Source organism: Trachypithecus francoisi, unplaced genomic scaffold (genome assembly GCF_009764315.1).
Source record: "Trachypithecus francoisi isolate TF-2019V2 unplaced genomic scaffold, Tfra_2.0 Lachesis_group1, whole genome shotgun sequence".
In the NCBI taxonomy this organism is placed as follows: Eukaryota; Metazoa; Chordata; class Mammalia; order Primates; family Cercopithecidae; genus Trachypithecus; species Trachypithecus francoisi.
Genome location: NW_022681454.1, coordinates 139,051,812 through 139,072,935, shown reverse-complemented (window position 1 = coordinate 139,072,935; position 21,124 = coordinate 139,051,812). Strand labels below are relative to the sequence as shown.

Here is a 21,124-nt window from a genome sequence, read left to right as displayed (position 1 = left end):
ATGGAGCGTAGGTGTGTAGTAGGCTCTACCGCCTAGGTATTTGTAAGTGTATTCTGTGATGTTTGCACCATGACGAAATTGCCTAATGACTAATTTCTCGGAACATATCTCCTTGTTAAACTACACATGACTGTAAATTTCTTTTAGCTATTGGATCATGTATTATCCCAAACAAGAAACACTAGAAGACAGTGTGAAGCTCTTGTTTAGTTTGACTTCCTAATTATGTAACTCATAAAGTTGTTAAAACATAGATATATGGATTCAGTAGGAAAAATTAATAATCACATTTGTACATTCTTGGGTATATATGTGTGTATTGCTTTATTCACAGTAATATGTTTGCATTTTAACAAGATATTAGACTATATATTAAATGTATTTATGAATAAAATTGAGACATATAGTACAGTTAAAATATATGTGATATGAATATGTAAAATTATGTAACCAATTTTTAAATGATAATGTAAATTAAATGACCGTTAGTAAATAATGACTACTGTAGTGAAAGACAATATACTAATACCTTATATACCTTATCTTAGATAATCCTCTGGCATGTGCTATAAGGAGGGTACTATCATTATCCATATTTCACAAATGAGGAAGTCTTCAAGATAACCTATGTAGTAAACAATGGGTCCAGAATTTAAACCCACTTTGATTCCAAGGCCTTTGCTCATAATAGGCTGTGGTATTACTAAGAAGGCATTAATAAACAAATTGGTGTCACAGTAAAATACCTTACTCTTTTTCTAGCCCTGCCGTGTTTTACATTTAAGCAGTGACATAGATAGCATGATAATCAGATTAATGAATAATACAGAACATCAACAGCTTACAAATACATAACCCCTAAATTATTAGCAGTTTTCTCTTGCAGGAGGCAGCTAACAATAGGGAATGGGGAAGGAGAGGCATCCCTTTGGCTCTGTTTATACACACAGATAAATAAAATGCAATTTAATTGAGAAATATGTTTAAAAACATCAAGTCCACTTTCACAGAATGAAGAATTAACCCAAGGAAGAACAGGTGTTTCTCAACCTACAGCCAAATGAAATGGGATTTTTCTTAGTTTTTATGAAAGATATAATACTGTGGGGTATGTACTAAATAGTGTTTTGAAGGGTCTACCCAGAAAGCTATTAATAAATCAACCATACATGCTAAAAAAACACCCGAGGTGTTAGTGTTCTTAAAATATTTAAACTATTATCAAAGGGTCCTCTTCACATTTTTCACCTGAAAGTTGGCTAAACCTTTAGTTCTTTACTTTAATATGTTCACAAACTATAATTTATTTCATTCATTAAATGTTAATTTTTAAAAATAAATTTGAGTGGGATATTAAGTTCATGTTAAATACAGCTTGATTCAGGTTATCATCGAAACCATCTATACTATAATAAGACACATTTTAATGATTGACTTACGTGAACCCTCTTAACTTTTTTATACACACAAAAAGAAGTGGCATTTTGTGATGCTTATTGGTTAAGTATAAATTTCAAGGAGAAAGAGAAACATTACTTTAAAATCAAGCAAACATATTACTTATGGAAGAAGAGACAGAGAGATCATATTGAAAAATAGATCATTACCTCTCCATAGCTGCGCCATAAATTCTGTAAGGCGTAAGTCTTGGAAGCCATACTAATTCTTCCAGACTACCAGGGTATTTGTTTGTTACAGATGAACTGTAATATGACAAAAGCTACTGACATAAAATTGATGGGAGCAGCTACATTCTGCAATTTAAATATACTTTGTGGAGTGAAAGATGATTAATTATTGCTTTTCTCCTTTCATGGAGGTGACAGTTTGGTGGTGACAGTCCACTTATTTCTGAAGATAATTCTAAATGTCTTTGGTCCCGTCAACCTGGAGGACCACTCAGAACCTAGGATATTTGTCACAGATATTTTCTTGGAGTCATCTTATATTAGGGGAAGATGAGACTAAATGAAAATCAAATGTTATAAAGACTGGATTTTTAAAAACCTTATAAAAATACAACTAAGTGCTATTCATAAAATGTTTCTGTTCAAAATACAAAGGTGCATTGTACAGATATAAAATATGTATATGTATGACTTTAATCTTTTGTTCTATTTATTTATCTAAACTCAGCAACTTTGGAATTAATCCATTCTATACCCATGTGGTATTTCTTTAATCTGTGGGCAAAGTAATCTATTGACATTCTTCTCAAGTCTTTGTATTAATGTCTTAAATGGAGCTTTCAAGTCTCCAGTGAGTTATGAAGTACTTACTGAGTGGGAGAGAATGTCATATCTTATATCAGTTCCTCACTATTCTATTTACATCTCTAGAGATTTTGGTATAAATCAAGAATTCACTTATCTGTTGTAAAACTAAGAAGAAAAACACTTTCCCCAAAGGCCTCACCCTTTTCATGCCCTTGCAAATTGAATGTGGATGTTAGGAATCTGGGGGATTTAGGGTAGAAGGAGAGAGAGAATAAGGAACAGGTGGGGCAGAATTTACAATTCCATAAGAAAGATATATAAGTACCTTTATTACATGGGAATACAAACAAGGCACACTAGAAGACACAGTATGTAATAGACAGGTGAAGGTCTTACTTAGTTTGACTTTCTAACTATATAACTCATAAAATTAAGTTGTTAAAAAGTAGACTTATCTCTAATTATTTGCTTATTTAAGTAAAATAGTACTAAGAAAACTTTAAATTATTTTCTGTTGGAGGTGGAATGGAAAGGGGAGTAGGGGAAATGAGTTTTGACCGTATAGAAGGGGAGATGGTAGGTCTTTCACACAGTCATGGAGTTTGGTGCCTAAGTCACACTAACTGAGGTACCTTGTCTGCAGCACAGCAATGATAAATGGGCTCTGGTAGTATTGATACAAGAACACTGGATGGGCTGACAGATGCAATGGTTTTAAAGCCTAAGTTTTTCAACCAGCAGTTTGGTCCTGAAAGACAGTTCAGCTTCTTTGCCTTTCAATTATTTTAAAATGACCAAATTAACCTAAACAGTTTTTTACTTCCTTTTTGGCTCTCAAATGTTTGAAGTTGATGTAGCATAGGTTAGCGTTTACATTGTTCTCCTTCTTTTTAGAAACACTTCATGAAAGTATTCATTTTCATCAGTTTTATATGGAGGAATATTTGGCATTTGTAGTTTTCTTTCTCAGGGGTTACTATTTACAGTTTAAAAGTCTGACCAGTGACAGAACATTGAAAAAAAAGTGTTTTAAACACAATTCTCTGTAAATACCTTAATTCTCTCTTTTTTTGGTAAAATTATTATATAATTCTACAGAGTACTTCAGCCCATGGACCCTAAAATTACCATGCCAAATCTAAGAATCTAGTAGACCCTGTCACAAACTTTCCCATTCTGGTCCCATTTACAGTGAGTTCCAGCCCTCAGCAAGCATTAGATCTGATACAGTATTTTTGTATACCTAACAGCCATGATTTCCATGACTGTGTGAGTTGGAATCCAAACAAAGATGAGGAAACTGTGCTGCTACTAGTCATAAATATGTGCAGTTCGCCCTCCTATGTGGAGAACTTACTGGTATTTGTATTTCTTGCTTCACAGCTTTGATTCTTTTTCACCAAATAGGGTTAAATCACCTATTATTGTTGTTTTGAAGAAGATACTAGATTGTAAGCTACATAAGAGGAAGGAACATTACTTTTTAATTTGCAGTCTATATCATTTTATGTTAACAAGCTCTGGGCACTTAAACATTATAAATTGAATTCTTCTTTATTGAGCAGGTACCCTCTCCCATTGGTCTAGAAATCTCTAATCAGTTAGAATTTGGTGAATAATTTATGGGTTAAAAAAGAATTTGTTGTAAGGAATAAAAATTTCTAGCCCTGCTGAATGTGCCCCTGAGATTTCAGGAGAACCAAGCAAGAGAGTTGATTTCCCCACATGGCCCTTTAAATAATGGTGACTTCTAAACCTAAACACACACACACACACACACAAACACACACACACACTCACATACACACACACACACAAAGTGAGAGAGAAATCCCAGCGCTTTGGGAGGCAGAGGTGGGCAGATCACCTGAGGTCAGAAGTTCAAGACCAGTCTGGCCAACACGGTGAAACCCTGTCTGTATAAAAATACAAAAAATTAGCTGGGTGTGGTAGTGGGCATGTATAATCTCAGCTATTTAGGAGGCTGAAGCAGGAGAATTGCTTGAAAACCCAAGAGGTGGGGTTTGCAGTGAGCCAAGATCACGCCGTTGGACTCCAGCCTGGGCAATAAGAGCAAAACTCCATCTCAATAAAATAAAGTAAAATAAAGTAAAATAAAATAAAATAAAATAAAATAGAAACATAGAGACAGAGCGATAGAGACAGAGAGTGGGAAAGGAGGGGGAGGAAAGGGTGCTTTTTTTTCTTAAATCTCATGGGGAAAAGGCTTCAAAAATTGATAGTCTTAGAGTCTTGATATAGATGCAGTCCATTCACTGATACCCTCTTCAAGGGAAAAATGCTCAGAGCTAACCTGATCTTGGGATGGGGGTGATCAGCAGTCAGTGAGGCATCATTGTGGTGATGTACAATATAAACATCTCCTGGGAGTGGAAGTTGCCTAGAGCAGATGGGAGCACAGGAGGCTGGAGGGCAGGTACAGGAGGGGTGATGCCTTCCTTCCCTCCGGAGAACACAGAGATTCTTCCATACAAAAATATAATAATGCTTGTTAAATGGTAAACAATAGGTGTATCTTATCTGAATTTATGCTTCAGATAACAGAAAACTCAATTATTTTTTTTTCTTTGAGAAAGATGTTCAAATGTAATTATTTAGGTTTGGAATAAAATAATTTACTACTTTCCTTAAGTCTCATTAAAATTTTGTACTGCCTCTAACTAAAGGAGAGAGAGACACCAAAAAACCCTCCCCCAAATCAGTGAATCCAGGAGCTGTTTTTTTGAAAAGATTAACAAAATAGATGGACCACTAGCCAGACTAATAAAGAACAAAAGAGAGAAGAATCAAATAGACATAATAAAAGTGATAAAAGGGAGATCACCACTGATCCCACAGAAGTACAAACTACCATCAGAGAGTACTGTAAATACCTCTATGCAAATAAACTAGAAAATCTAGAAGAAATTGATAAATACCCAGGCACATACACCCTCCCAAGACTAAATCAGAAGGGTTGAATCCCTGAATAGACCAATAACAAGTTTTGAAATTCAGGCAGTAATTAGTAGCCTACCAACCAAAAAAAGACCAGGATCAGACTGATTCATAGCCAAATTCTGCCAGAGTTACAAAGAGGAGCTGATACCATTCCTTCTGAAACTATTCCAAACAATAGAAAAAGAGGGACTCCTCCCTAACTCATTTTATAAGGCCAGCATCATCCTGATACAAAAACCTGGCAGAGACACAACAAAAAAAGAAAATTTCAGGGCAACATTCCTGATGAACATCGACGCGAAAGTCCTCCCATAAAATGCTGGCAAACTGAATCCAGCAGCACATCAAAAAGCTTATCCACCACGGTCAAGTCGGCTTCATCCCAGGGATGCAAGTCTGGTTCAACATATGCAAATCAATAAACATAATCCATCACATAAACAGAACCAATGACAAAAACCACATGATTATCACAATAGATGCAGAAAAGGCCTTCAATAAAATTCACCCCTTCACGCTAAAAACTCTCAATAAAGTAGGTATTGATGGAACGTATTTCAAAATAATAAGAGCTATTTATGACAAACCCACAGTCAATATCATACTGAATGTGCAAAAGCTGGAAACATTCCCTTTGAAAACTGGCACAAGTCAAGGATGCCTTCTCTCACCACTCTTATTCAATGTAGTATTGGAATTTCTGGCCAGGGCAATCAGGCAAGAGAAAGAAATAAAGGGTATTCAAATAGGAAGAGAGGAAGTTGAATTGTCTCTGTTTGCAGATGACATGATTATATATTTAGAAAACCCCATCGTCTTAGCCCAAAATCTCCTTAAGCTGATAAGCAACTTCTGCAAAGTCTCAGAATACAAAATGAATATGCAAAAATCACAAGCATTCCTATACAGCAATAATAGACAGAGAGCCAAATCATGAGTGATCCACAAATTACTCCTATTCACAATTGCTACAAAGAGAATAAATACCTAGGAATACAACTTAAAAGGGATGTGAAGGACCTCTGGAAGGAGAACTACAAACCACTGTTCAAGGAAATAAGAAAAGACACAAACAAATGGAAAAACATTCTATGTTCATGGATAGGAAGAATTAATATCATGAAAGTGGCTATACTGCCCAAAGTAATTTGTAGATTCAATGCTATCCCCATCAAGTTACCATTGACTTTCTTCACAGAAATAGAAAAAACTACTTTAAATTTCATATGGAACAACAAAAAAATAGCCCATATAGCAAAGGCAATCCTAAGCCAAAAGAACAAAGCTGGAGGCATCACATTACCTGACTTCAAACTATACTCTAAGGCTACAGTAATCAAAACAGCATGGTACCGGTATCAAAACAGACACACACACACACACACACACACACACACACATATATTGGAACAGAACAGAGGCCTCAGAAATAATGGCACACATCTAGAACCATCTGATGTTTGACAAACCTGACACAAACAAGCAAAGAGGAGCAGGTACCATTCCTTCTGAAATGATTCCAAACAATAGAAAAAGAGGGACTCCTCCATAACTCGTTTTATGAGGCCAGCATCATCCTGATACAAAAACCTGGCAGAGACACAACAAAAAAAGAAAATTTCAGGCCAATATCCCTGATGAACATCGATGCAAAAATCCTCAGTAAAATACTGGCATTGGGGCAAGGATTCCCTATTTAATAAATGGTGTTGGAAAAACTGGCTAGCCATATGTAGAAAAGCTGAAACTGGACCCTTTCCTTACAACTTATTCAAAAATTAACTCAAGATGAATTAAAGACTTAAACATAAGACCTAAAACCATAAAAACCCTGGAAGAAAATCTAGACAATACCATTCAGGACATAGGCATGGACAAAGACTTCGTGACCAAAACACCAAAAGCAATGACAACCAAAGCCAAAATTGACAAATGGGATCTAATTAAATTAAAGAACTTCTGCACACAAAAGAAACTATCATCAGAGTGAACAGGTAACCTAAAGAATGGCAGACAATTTTTGCAATTTATTCATCTGACAAAGGGCTAATATCCAGAATCTACAAGGAACGTAAACAAATTTGCAAGAAAAAAAACCCATCCGAAAGTGGGTGAAGGGTATGAACAGACACTTCTGAAAAGAAGACATTTATGTGGCCCACAGACATATGACCCAGTAATCCCATTACTGAGTATATATCCAAAGAATTATAAATCATTCTACTATAAAGACACATGCACACGTATGTTTATTGTAGCACTGTTCACAATAGCAAAGATTTGGAATCAACCCAAATGCCAATCAGTGATAGACTGGATAAAGAAAATGTGGTCCGGGTACGGTGGCTCACACCTGTAATCCTAGCACTTTGGGAGGCCAAGGCAGGTGGATCACAAGGTCAGGAGATCGAGACCATCCTGGCTAACACAGAGAAACCCCATCTCTACTAAAAATACAACAACAACAAAAAATTAGCTGGGCGTGGTGGTAGGTGCTTGTAGTCCCAGCTACTTGGTAGACTGAGGCATGAACCCAGAAGGCAGAGCTTGCAGTGAGCCGAGATTGCACCACTGCACTCCAGACTGGGAGAGAGAGTGAGACTCCGTCTCAAAAAAAAAAAAAAAAACAAAAAGTGGGGGAGCACATATACACCATAGAATATTATGCAGCCATAAAAAAGGATGAGTTCATGTCCTTTGCAGGGACATGGATGAAGCTGGAAACCATCATTCTCAGCAAACTAGCACAGGAACGGAAAACCAAAAACCACATGTTCTCACTCATAAGTGGGAGTTGAACAATGAGAACACATGGACACAGGGAGGGGAACATCACACAGTGGGACCTGTTGGAGGATGGGGGGCTAGGGGAAGGATAGCATTAGGAGAAATACCTAATATAGATGACGTATTGATGGGTGCACCAAACCACCATGGAACGTGTATACCTATGTATCAAACCTGCATGTTCTACACATGTATCCCAGAACTTGAGTATAATAATAACAATAATAATAAAATTTGTTCTACTTCATGTAGCACCATAGATTTTAATTGACTTTCACAATACCACACAATTGAGCTAAATATTGAGATAACTTTCTCCTCATTACCACCCCCATCCAAAGCAATGCATGATTCAGAATATTTTAAGATAGTCAAAACTAGTCCCCACTGTACTCATTTTGAGTCCTGATGAATTCCAGCCAAAAGCAAATGCTAAGTTTTTCCTTGTTTTTCCTTTCATTCATGCGTTACTAAATTCACTACCTTGTTGAATATCAGATGATATTCATTTTATATTAACAAAATATATTTTCTCCATGTGATTTAAATGGGTTTTGCCTCAATGGTTGTAAGTCTCTAGTATGTAAAATTTGGGGCCATCTTGGTTTATAACATTGGCCCTTGATCCTTTTGACTTCCTCCCTAGATTTATTTGCCCTTTGCTGTTTTAACAAACGTGATGCAATCCACTGGCTTTGCTGTTTTGAAATTTTCGTATGTTTTCATTACTGTGTGCTAATACGGGATTTAACTTAAGATGTCAAGTAGCTTCAAATGGAAGGGTAAACTTCGCTGTCTAATAATAATAGGACCATCTCTTAGATGACTTTAAATGCTTCAACTATCTTTGTAAGTCCATTTATCTCCTCCTCTTCCTCCTTTAGGTAAACGAGTAGAAAACTAATACAGGCAAGAAAGTGATAATAGTCAACAAGTTTACATTTTGTATGAGAACATGAAGGGGTCTTTCGTTATGGTTAATCTTTTCTCTGATTCTGATCCCTGTGCTCTCTCCTGCATTGGGGCTTATAATTATGCTCTTCCCTCTTGCATTTTCCCCTCTCAATTTCCACAATTGTTGGTGTCCTACCTGCTCTCTTCATGGGGAGAGTAATGACGAGAAACATCTGAGTTGTAAGATCTAAGACTCATTTCTGTGGAATGTTTTTATTTACTGGGCATTATGGTAAGTGCAGGAGGAAAAAAAGAGAACTAGAAAAACTACACAGCTCTCTCCACCACTGTCCCCTCCACACACACAAAGCTCATATTCCCACAGGAGACGTGGACTACTAAACAGACTACTATAGTACAGTTGGTAAGATCCATGATAGAAATGGGGGTGTGATGTAAAAAGGAGAGAAATCTACATAGGGAAGAAGGCTTCCTGGAGGAGGTGATAGCTGAGCTAAGTTTATAGGATGATTACATGTGGTTAGGAAAGTGGGGAGTTCCTGTGATTTACATGGAATGCCTTGACCAGAGGCATACTGGCAAGAAACAACCTGATGAGTGCAATAGAGTACAGGTTGTCCGGTTTTCTCAGCTTGAAATAGGAGCTGGCTTCTAGCTTTACAAATTGCGTCCTTCACTCACTGAAGCATAATGAACAGACCTAAGGCCAGTCCTTTTTCTAACCACCTAGGATCTAAAATCCAAATTCTACAGGTGAAATTCACCAGTTGTCACCAACTGCAGACAAATAATGCATGTGTATTTTATTATGACATCTGTAATAGTTTTTATTTTTGGCCAAGAGCTTGTGAGTTTGGCTGGATTCAGGGTGTCTGTTTGCTGTATTTTCTGAGTTCCTCTCAGGTTTTTCTTACCCTCACTTGTCTGAAGCCATGCTAAGGATAATGTTTTTGTAATTTCTGTTTAGGTTTCTCAGTGCTCATCCAATCTTTAAAAGAGCCAACGTTCATTTATTATGTGTTTAAGTCTAAGATATTTTCAAATACAAATGAAGATGTGTCAGTATCTAATTGGATTACAGACTTATCCTTAGAAAGTATAATGTAGCTTTTGGAGAATAGGCAATATAGGTACATTTAGCTGAATAATTAATTAAACAACTACATAATTAAAACTATGGAATGAATAGATTCTATACAAGAATCTGCAGTGTAGTAAAATAATGAATCTGTATGGCCTGAAGCCAATCAAGTTGGATTCATTGAAATATGCTGCTTCTATCATGTACTGGAAGCAAGAAAGTGTGTGAAGATAATCACAGATTAGCTTCCTCTGGAGAAACATACAAACGATAACCTGGTGAAATAAATGTTTGAGCTTTTTGATTATCCCCTGGACCCTGAATCTATATTTCCAAAATTTCTTCTCCAGTGAACCCACTGATATTACTAGCATAGCTCTGTTTACAGAAACAGCAGAGAGAAGGCCATCTCTATGGTATCTCTTTGGTTTATCTTCTCTGCTCCAAGGTGACTTGAGCAGCAGTCTTTTTTATCTGTGTTAGCTTTGTTGAACATTTCCTTGGCATCCTTATTCTGGATAATTTAGAACTGCAGCAGTTTGGCTTTCACAATTAGTGAATCCCATGAAAAAGCAGGTGTCATGCTACCTTGTTAAATATCCCTATTACAGTCTGGGAGAAACAATATAGAAATTTGAGTTGTGCTGCAATTTCAAAGGAAAGAAAAATCTGCCATTTACTTTCCTTCTATGTGTTCATCTCCAGGGGAATGTGTCAATCAAGATCTGGACTAGTTCAGAACTTTACTCACATTGTTTTCACAATACAATGATATGGTCTAAAATATCTCAACTACTTTTCTTTTGATATAATCGGTCACATGATATTTTTAGCAATTGTATGGCAAAAGTAGTGAAAAAATGAAGATGAGAATACACACAGGGCTCTCTTTAAAAAGAGCTTATAATAGATATTCCATAGTTACTGTTATTGAGATAAGCCTATTGTATGGACAGCAAGTCATCTCCTGCATGAATAAATACTTGCCACCAGTGGAGAGCCAGAGATGAAAGTCATTCACACAGTCATTTCCTTATTTACACAGCTGGAGTGTGTGTGAGCAGAGTGTCTGCTATAGAGAATAATCTTTTTTTTTTTTTAAGTTGGCAAAACATTCATCTTTTGTGGCCCATTGTTCAATATTAGATACATGAGTACCATGCCTTTCTTTTATGTGATGATAGCAAAACCTCCCTGCCATCAGACCATCAAGAATTTTGAGTTGAGAACATTTTATTTGCTCTTTGTGTAACCAGTGCAACAAATTTGCATGGTATTTAAAGTTCAGACCCAATTTATTCATTTTAAAAATAATACTGTGTTATACTGCATTTTATGATACATAGGATACATACGATACATACATATACTGCATTTTATGATACTTGCTTCAGACATGATAGGTGTTTAATAAACAATGCTGCTGGGTCAAACTGGGTTGCAAAGTAGATTCCATTATACCTACATTGAGATAATGATAAAGATATGCAATTTACTACTAATGTTTGGAGACCTATGAGTCTCAAAACATCAGAACCTATACCACAAAATTTAAATAGGCAACATCACTGGCAATTTTTTGCATAACTAAAGTGCCTGGGTTTTAAATTGTTCCAAGTGTTTTCTTTATAAATAGCAACATTCCTGGAGAGTCCTTGGATGCTGTGTACCTGGTAGTTACAGGAGAGTTCTGGAGTTCATTAATCAAACCACCCTTGATTTCTGCTTAATCTATTTCAACAAAGGTTTATATTCAGAGTGCATTGAAGAGTATTAGAATGGAAACAATAAGGCCAGATGTGGTGGCTTGTAATCTCAGCACCTTGAGAGGCCGAAATGGGGGGATAGCTTGAGTCTTACACTTGTAATCTCAGCACCTTGAGAGGCCGAAATGGGGGGATAGCTTGAGTCCAGGAGTTTAAGACCAGTCTGGGTAATAATGGTGAAACTCTGTCTTCACACACACACACACACACACACAAAAAAAAAAAAAAAAAAAAAAGGCATGCTCCTGTAGTCCCAGCTGCTTGGGAGGATGAGACAGGAAGATCACTGAGCTCACACTATTAAGCTCCGGCCTTGGTGATGGAGTGAGATCCTGTCTCAAAAAAAAAAAAAAAAAAAAAAGATATATATATATATATATATGTGTGTGTGTGTGTGTGTGTGTGTGTATATATGAAAACAGTAAACTAAAAAGTAGAAGGATTTGTTTTGAGATCAACAGAGAAAATGAAGACTTTTATATTTTGTGACATAATGAAAAATACAACTTTTCTAAAAAATTATTATTGATGTATATATAAAAGGCAAGCAAAATCCAAGGATTTTTAACCATGCTTTAGGAGATACAAAAGTTCTGTGTAATCATGAAAAAAAAAAAGAGGTTAAAAAATAGCGCTTATACTGAGTCTAGATAAACCAAATAACTAAATATTTATATATGTTGCTAAATAAGAAACAATTTGGCCATTTTAAGGACTGAAGTTTGTTTTACCATAAAATGATGCATGCATATTCCTAACCATGTTAGGTATATTGGGAATTCATGAGATCCCATATTTGGTATATGGACACCATAACGAATTTAGTACATATTTTTTCTCTTCCTATTCCAGAGATACTGTAATAGAAGGAGTAATCAAATTCTTATATCTTTGAAACACTGTCACTTCACAAATGAATAAAACTTTTTCTTTTATTGATCAGCTGTAAGTTCTTATATTTCAGGGAAAACAAAGTAAAGATAATAAACTCTAAGTATATATTCTGTAAAGAACCAAACTGACAACATTTAAATATTGTGCTTATATTCAAAAGATAATCTTTAGGGGCATACCACTCTAGATTTTAAAATGCAGTATTTTCTCTCAACATGCTAGAAATAGTGTACTTTCTTCTGACTTCTATTGGTGCTGTTGAGCACTCTAATTCTTGGCAGGAGGTATGTAAGTGTACTAGAAGTTTTGAATCTGATGGTTGAAGAATGGGATGTTCAAAATCAAAGTTTCCATTATGGTATTAGTTTTGATAATGATAATGTCTCCAGTGTACCTTTGAGAATAGATGATTGCAGAGGGATGAATAGATCCTCATTTCAGTGTTCAAAAATATGTATTTTTACCCAAGTAGTGAATGAAATACGGTGTTCTTACAAACTGTAAACTTTTGAAAAGAATTTTTCCCTGTACATTGAGGAGATCTAGCCCACATACCATGTTCAATATTATTTGAAGCCTTCTGCTTCAATATCAAATAATGTTTTTAATTAGCTTTATTGAAACTGAAGCCAACTAATCATAGATTCTTAACTGGTGACTGACTTGATATTTTATTGCCCGCTAAGCTTTGGTGTGTAAGTAAGTGTGACATAGGCATTCATTGCTGAAGAGCAATGGAAATGAAATTCTGCCCCGATGACTTGAAAGTGTGGTGTGAGTACTGGCTTCACTAATAAGTATCAAATGTTATCATAATATCTAATCCTATATGCTTTTTCTGAATCTTTTAAAAAAATTCTTGCTTATGTGACTTTGTTACTTTCCCCTACATACTAAATACGGTTTCTTCACAGTCTCTCTGCCTTGCTTCTGATAATATGTGGTTTCAGGAAAGTGTGTTATTGACTCATAGGTACTAAAGTATGCTTGGTACTTGAATTTTAACAGATTTTAAGACAAAAGAGTGAACCTTTCTGACATGTAAGAAATAACATTTAGTAAGACCTTTTGTAACTCCTAAAATAACATACCAGTTTGTGACCTACTATGTAAATAGGTAAAGTTGACTAAAAGTGATCAGAAGAAATTCAGAAATATATTTGTTCAAAGTGTATGTTATGTGTACATATTTATGCTTTAATGTATATTTGTAGACACATACACTTTATAAAACTTTAGAAGAAGAGAAGAATCAATAGGTAATAAATTAGAAAGCCACAGTAGCCACATTTATGATTTGGAGTTTGGTGTATAATTTTTTCTTTTAATTTAACAAAGATTGTATGTCTCAGAAGCTACTGAAAATAATGTGAAAATGAAATTCTTAGAAATTCAGATACACTAATGGATTTTGATAAAAAAGAAATTTTGGATCAAATGAATAATAAAAGTGCTACCTTGACTAATGGTTTTGTTAATTGGGCTTTGCCTGACATGCATTTGCTTAGAATTTAACTATTATTTTTTCCTTTTTTTCCAGTGTTAAAGAACCCAGTATGTAAATTATATAGATTTCCCACGTCTGACAATAAGTGGATGCGAATTCGTGAGCAAATGTCAGAGAGCATTCTTTCCTTTCATATTCCTAAGGAATTGATTTCCCTTCACATTAAAGAAGATTTGTGCAGGTAAGAGAAAATAACTGTTGTCTCTCATATTAATTATTTTATCATTTAAAATCATTTAAATTTAATGATTTAAAATTTTTGATTGACAATGTATATATAGTCTGTGCAACATTTTGAAACATGTATGCATTGTGAAATAGCTAAATCAAGCCCAGGTAACATTTTCATTACCTCACATACTTATCAATTATTATTTTTTCTCTAGAATATTTTTTCTAAAGGCATAATGATGATGTAAAAATCTAGACCTGAACTGTCTACTATGGTGGCCACTAGTCCTATGTAACTATCGATTACTTGAGATATGACTAATCCAAAATGAAATGTTCTATCAGTGTAAGATACACACCAGGTCTTTAATTCTTAGCACACACTTGCAGATGATTTAATAACAAAATGTTAACTTGGATATATTGGGATTTTATAAAATATATTACTAAAGTTAACCTCACCTGCTTTTTTATTTAAACTTTTAAAATATGGCTACTAGAAAATTTAACATTACATATGTTACTTTCATTTGTGGTTTGAGCTATATTTCTTGGATACCTTGATATCTAGCCAATAATTTGAGCTTTGATCTTGTAATAATTCTTGTGTCTTTTCCTCAAGTGCTTATGGTTGCTGTTTCTGGAAGTAATTCCTATTTGACTCACCTTTGGACTTCTTGTTTGTAGTAAGGCTTTCAGAAATTTATTAGTCTAAAAACGACTGGAGATGACTGAATAAAACATGCTATGCTAATAGACAGTATTGTACAACAAAATTAAATCAGTTGCTGTAATAAGGTAGAGGGATTTGAGAGCTTATTGGTTGTTAAGAGTATCTCTGGACCATGACTAATCAATTTGTTTCTCTGCCTTTTAAACAAACCTGTAATAACATTAAAAATGCTGACTGCTACATTATATAAAATCCTGTTAAGGTTCTAAATCTCATTAAATTAGCAACTTTTAAAAAGCTAACACTTTATAATTGCTGAAATCTACAGCAGAGTGTGAAATTTCTGGCATTTGGGTTCCTGCCTTATGCTCACATTAGTGCACATATTTATTTAATAGTACTGTACTCTTTTGGTAGACTCTGAAGTCCCCAGGGATTCCATGTTAACCTAAGCCAGTGAGGACACCATAAACAGGGCAGGTCAAATTGGCAACTATTAACAAAATTGGTTAGGGTAGGCATGACTGCACAAATACGAAAATAGAACCCCAATTTCAGGGAAATTAGACAGGAAACTGGATTATTAAAATATGATCTTCATGTAGGGAAATAAACACTAAAAATGAGACAGGTGAATGTTTGAGAGTAGCAAAGTGAAGATCATAAAGCCAGAGAAATCAGACAACATGTATTGACTCAGGCAAAGAGAAGCTATGGCATGCTCAGGAATCTAAGCGCACTACGTAAGAGCCAACTGCAAGAAGAAAAAGCCAAGTTATTCACGTTACCTGGAAGGATAAAGCAAGCTTATATATTACAGTAGAAGCACAAGAAATTTGGATTTTAGAAGTCATTATCCTCAACATGATTGCGTTCTAGACCACTGGACACCAAGAATCACTCCTACTAGAGCCATGTAATGATCACCTTTTTATCCTGAAGGGTTGAAGACAGTAGCTAGTCCTCACAGGAGTTATGCAGAATAAGGAAAGACTCTCAGTAGACAAGCATGAGATTACAGGCAGGACCGGAGAAACACAGAAGAGTTGCCACATGAAGCAGACTTAAGAATTTAGAACTAGGGCTTACCCTTTAAATGGCTCCAGAATAGCTACATCTAATGTAGCCAAAACTAAATTTCTAATTACAGTTAACAATAATTTATTCTATGATTCCAAATACTTAGAAGAATTGTAATGTTCACCACACAAAGATAAATTTTTGAGGTGATGAATATCCCAGTTGCTCTGACCTACACATCATATACAAGTATCAAAATATCACATGTACCCCCAAAATATATACAACTATGATATAGTAACAAAACATAAGATAAATGGAATAAAATGTCTTTGAAGACATAGAAAATATAAAATAATGACATGTCGGCCGGGCATAGTGGCTCACGCCTGTAATCCCAGCACTTTGGGAGGCCAAGGCAGGCAGATCACTAGGTTGAGAGATTGAGACCATCCTGGCTAACATGGTGAAACCTCGTCTCTACTAAAAATATGGAAACAAAATTACCACGTGTGGTGGTGGACACCTGTAGTCCCAGCTACTCAGGAGGCTGAGGTGGGAGAATGGCGTGAACCTGGGAGGCAGAGATTACAGTGAGCTGAGATCACACCACTGCACTCCAGCCTGGGCGACAGGGTGAGACTCCGTCTCAAATAAATAAATAAATAGGCCAGGCGCGGTGGCTCAAGCCTGTAATCCCAGCACTTTGGGAGGCCGAGACAGGCAGATCACGAGGTCAGGAGATCAGACCATCCTGGCTAACACGGTGAAACCCCGTCTCTACTAAAAAATACAAAAAACTAGCCGGGCGAGGTGGCGGGCGCCTGTAGTCCCAGCTACTCGGGAGGCTGAGGCAGGAGAATGGCGGGAACCCGGGAGGCGGAGCTTGCAGTGAGCTGAGATCCGGCCACTGCACTCCAGCCTGGGCGACAGAGCGAGACTCCGTCTCAAAAAAATACATAAATAAATAAAGACATGTCATAAAACACTGAAATTCATTAACATATATTCATTAACATCGCATTTATTATTATACTATATATAGTATTTAACATAATAACTAATTTTAGCCCAATATTTTTGAGTTGAAAATCTTAGTTGATGGATCATTAACACCGCTTCATTAAAAAATTCAACAAGCTAGGAAAAGAAAGAGTAATCTCACTTGAATTTGAAAATCATCTTGTGCCCCTGTCTTTTGTCTTCAGTTTAGAACTCTCTTAAAGGATGAGCAGCTGTCTTTCTAATGCTTGTCTGCTACTTTTGAGTCTTCTACAGTGCTGTCTTCAAAGTCCACCTCTATTCTCATTAATATCCTTCTGTCTGCATTCATTGATAGCAAATCAAGGGAGAAAGAACGAGTAGGGAATTAGGAGAAAGAAACTAATAAGCTATTGAATTTTGGTAGTCATAGCCACTGTCATTACTGTTGTTGTTATTTTAACACATCAGAGTATTATCCACCTACCCTATTCTCTTTATGACTTTCTCTGTATCTCTTTTGTTATTTCCATATGCTTCACAGCGAAACATTTGCTAACACATAGAAGGGGCTGGTGGGCAGTTTTGGGAAAGATGAATAAACACCACCTCCCAATATGAAGCTCCATTGCCAGAGATAAAATTAGAAACTGGAATTGTTCAGAGAAGAAAATTACATTTTAATTCTACAAAAACAAAAGATATAAAAACCTGATAGATTCCAAAAACTCACCAGGGTCTATGATGGCCAGGCTTTCTCCAATACCTTTTCTGTATAAATCTCCTATCATTAGAATGTATTTAAAAATTCAACAATGAATGTTTAAAATTTTACATTGAAAAGGAAATTTTCAAAATTCATCCTGGAGACTCAAAGGGGAAATAGGAAAAGCTTGTAGGAAAATTGGCCGGCTGTCTCAGTGGAGTGTAAGAAGATATAGTTATTGTAAAACAGAATAAGAAATCTATGCAAAGAGAACCATCTAAAGAAAAAAGGTCATGAAGAAAAGTGTAATGCACTAAATAATGAAATTTTAAAATGCAGTGGCCACATTAAATCCACAGAGCCAGCAGAAAAGATTTAACACTGAGAAATCATGTCTGTAATGTGGAAGACAAACACAATAAGCTCTTCCTAAATGCTAACGAAAGTTGAAATAAAGGTTCAAATGGATGAGAGAGAAGATGTTAGATGTGCAAGACAAAGAGCTGGACATTACTAAATAATTTTACTTGTTCTTGGAGTAGAACAGTTAGTGCAAAAACTTGATAAAAAGATTAGAGTCTACAGTTTTGTTTTTACTTTTACATGCTAAAATCAGGCCAGCATTATACTTCCCTGTAGAACCCGATGGAACAGTATCTACTGATTTCTGAGAGAAAAAGGCTGTGGCTTTACATTATTATATAGAGTTAGGTTATAAATTTTTTATGGATGAAGCCAGACGTACTGACATATACAAGAACTCAGAAACCATTATGCACAAAACATTCTTGAAAATCCTACTTGAAGATATATCCTATCCAACTGAGAAAATAGTTTAAGAATTATATTTGTAATATAATAAAAAATTAAATTATATGATGATATAAAATTAATGTACCATAATGTAAAAATTAGGCATGTTAAGAATGGGAAATTGTCCTATAAAAGAATTCGAGGCATTCTTGGTGTAATCTCCAGTGAAAGCTTTACTCTGAGGTTTTTTCTCAGCTGCTCTTCCACTACCTTTACTCAGATCCCAGAAAGTGTTTTATTTATACCAACTTCCCTCCCAGTCCCACAATTCAGATAAACTCTTGCCTTGTTTAATGAAAATGACAGGTGCCTTAGTACCATTATGTTTCAATAGTTGCAAAGAGTGCAGACCATTCATTTACATGCTTGGAAATCCAAACTGGAAGGACCACTAAGTAAAAATTTTGCTTGTTTTTTTTTTATCCATAAAGACAAGAGTATTGCCTGAGAAACTTTATATTATAGTCATTTGCATTGCTTAGGAAACTAAATAACTATTATCTGAAATTTTAACATAAATATTAACTAAATTGTAACATTTTTTGGTGAAGAGTAGTAAACCAATGAGTAGCAGATACAAACTATGTCTAAGTCCCTTTGATATATTGTTCTGTATAGGACCTGTGGGAATACACACACACACACACACACAAACACACACACACACACACACACACAGAGGCATACCTGAGAAATATTATACATTCAGTTCCAGACCACATTCATCAGTGATAGCCACCGCCATCAATGGTCTTAGCTAGATCTTCTGGATAAGTTGCTGCAGATCCTCCATCAGCAATTGCTGCTTCACCTTGTACTTTTGTGTTATGAAGAGGGCTTCTTTTTTTTTTTTTTTTTTGAGACGGAGTCTCGCTCTGTCGCCCAGGCTGGAGTAGAGTGGCTGGATCTCAGCTCACTGCAAGCTCCGCCTCCCGGGTTTATGCCATTCTCCCGCCTCAGCCTCCCGAGTAGCTGGGACTACAGGCGCCTGCCACCTCGCCCGGCTAGTTTTTTGTAGTTTTTAGTAGAGACGGGGTTTCACCGTGTTAGCCAGGATGGTCTCGATCTCCTGACCTCGTGATCTGCCTGTCTCGGCCTCCCAAAGTGCTGGGATTACAGGCTTGAGCCACCGCGCCCGGCCTGAAGAGGGCTTCTTTCCTTAAACTTCACGAACCAATGTCTGTCAGCTTCAAATTTTCTTCTTTGGCTTACTGACTTCTCTCAGCCTTTATAGAATTGAAGTAACTCTCTTGGGAATTTGCTCTGGATTAGAATTTGGCTTAAGGGAATGTTGTGGCTGATTTGATCTATCCAGAAAACTGTAACTTTCTCCACATCAGCAATAAGGCTGTTTTGCTTTCTTATTATTCATGTATTTACTGGAGTAGCAATTTTAATTTCCTTCAAAAACTTTTTATTTGCATTCGCAACTTGGCTGTTTGGCACAAGAGGCCTAACTTTCAGCCTTTCTTTACTTTTGACATGTCTTCCTCACTTAGCTTAATCATTTCCAGCTTTTGATCTAAAGTGTGAGACATGTAACTCTTTTTCATGAACACTGAGAGGCCATTGTAGGGTTATAGATTGGCCTAACTTTTGTATTTTTGTGTTTCATGAAATAGTGAGGCCCAAGGAGAAGAGGGAGGGAGATGGTGGAATGTCTGACCAGTTGGAGCAGTCTGAACACACAACATTTGTTGACTAAGTTCACTGTCTTTTGGGTGTGGTTCATGGCACCCCAAAACAATTACAATAGTAATATCAAAGACCACTGATCACAGGTCACCATGACTGATATAATAATGAAAACATAGAAAACACTGCAAAAAATCTAAAATGTGACACAGAGACAGGAAGTAAGCACATACTGTTGGAAAAATGGAGCTGGTAGACCTTCACGAAGGATTGTCACCAATCTTCAATTTGTAAAAACAAACAAAAAAACACAGTATCTGTGAAGAGCAATAAAGCTAAGCACAGTAAAACACAGTAAATATATATATGTAAAATATATTATTTTTAACAAAAAATTAATAAATACAATATGAACTCGTTCATGCCGTACATGAGGGGTAAGCAAAAACTTTTACTTAAAAGGGCAAGGTAGTAAATATTTTTGTCTTTGCAAGGCATATGATCTCTATCCTTACTACTTAGCTCTACCATTGTAATAAAGAAGCACTCATAGACAGTATTTGCATGATTAATTGTAGCTGTTTCAATAAAACTTTATTGACAAAAGCAGGCCTGTCTTTTTAATTACCAAGATGATGAATTTGCAACCATAGTCAATCCTTGACTTCTATGAAGTCAGGATTTTAAAAATCCTATACATTTTTATAATAAATTGACCCTTTACCTCTTTTTGTATCCCAATTTGAAACATTTATGTATAAGCTGATGAACAAACAATTGTGAGTTGGTGTGTTGCCATCTCTCTATAGAAGTGTTTAGACAATTATTTGAATATTTGCTTACATAACAGTCTCTACTTTTCCAAGGGAGTGGAAAATGGAGAATTTAAAAGCCTCCTATGATTGATATCAGTTTTTTACAACTCACAGATAAAGACTTTTTAATTTTTTACTGTGGATTTGTGAAGGCAAATAGCAAAGGAATAGTATTAAGAAAAT

The 21,124-nt window shown here is 35.8% G+C and overlaps 1 protein-coding gene across 6 annotated transcripts in view; it reads left to right on the top strand.

Moving 5' to 3' along the window:
* INPP4B (inositol polyphosphate-4-phosphatase type II B) overlaps positions 1–21,124 on the top strand; it is an 865,488-nt gene that overhangs the window by 636,837 nt on the left and 207,527 nt on the right. For all 6 annotated transcript variants that reach the window (XM_033215351.1, XM_033215352.1, XM_033215348.1 and 3 more), the window contains one exon: positions 14,161–14,308. In XM_033215351.1, the coding sequence (XP_033071242.1) occupies positions 14,161–14,308 (148 nt within the window). The remainder of the gene's footprint in view (positions 1–14,160; positions 14,309–21,124) is intronic.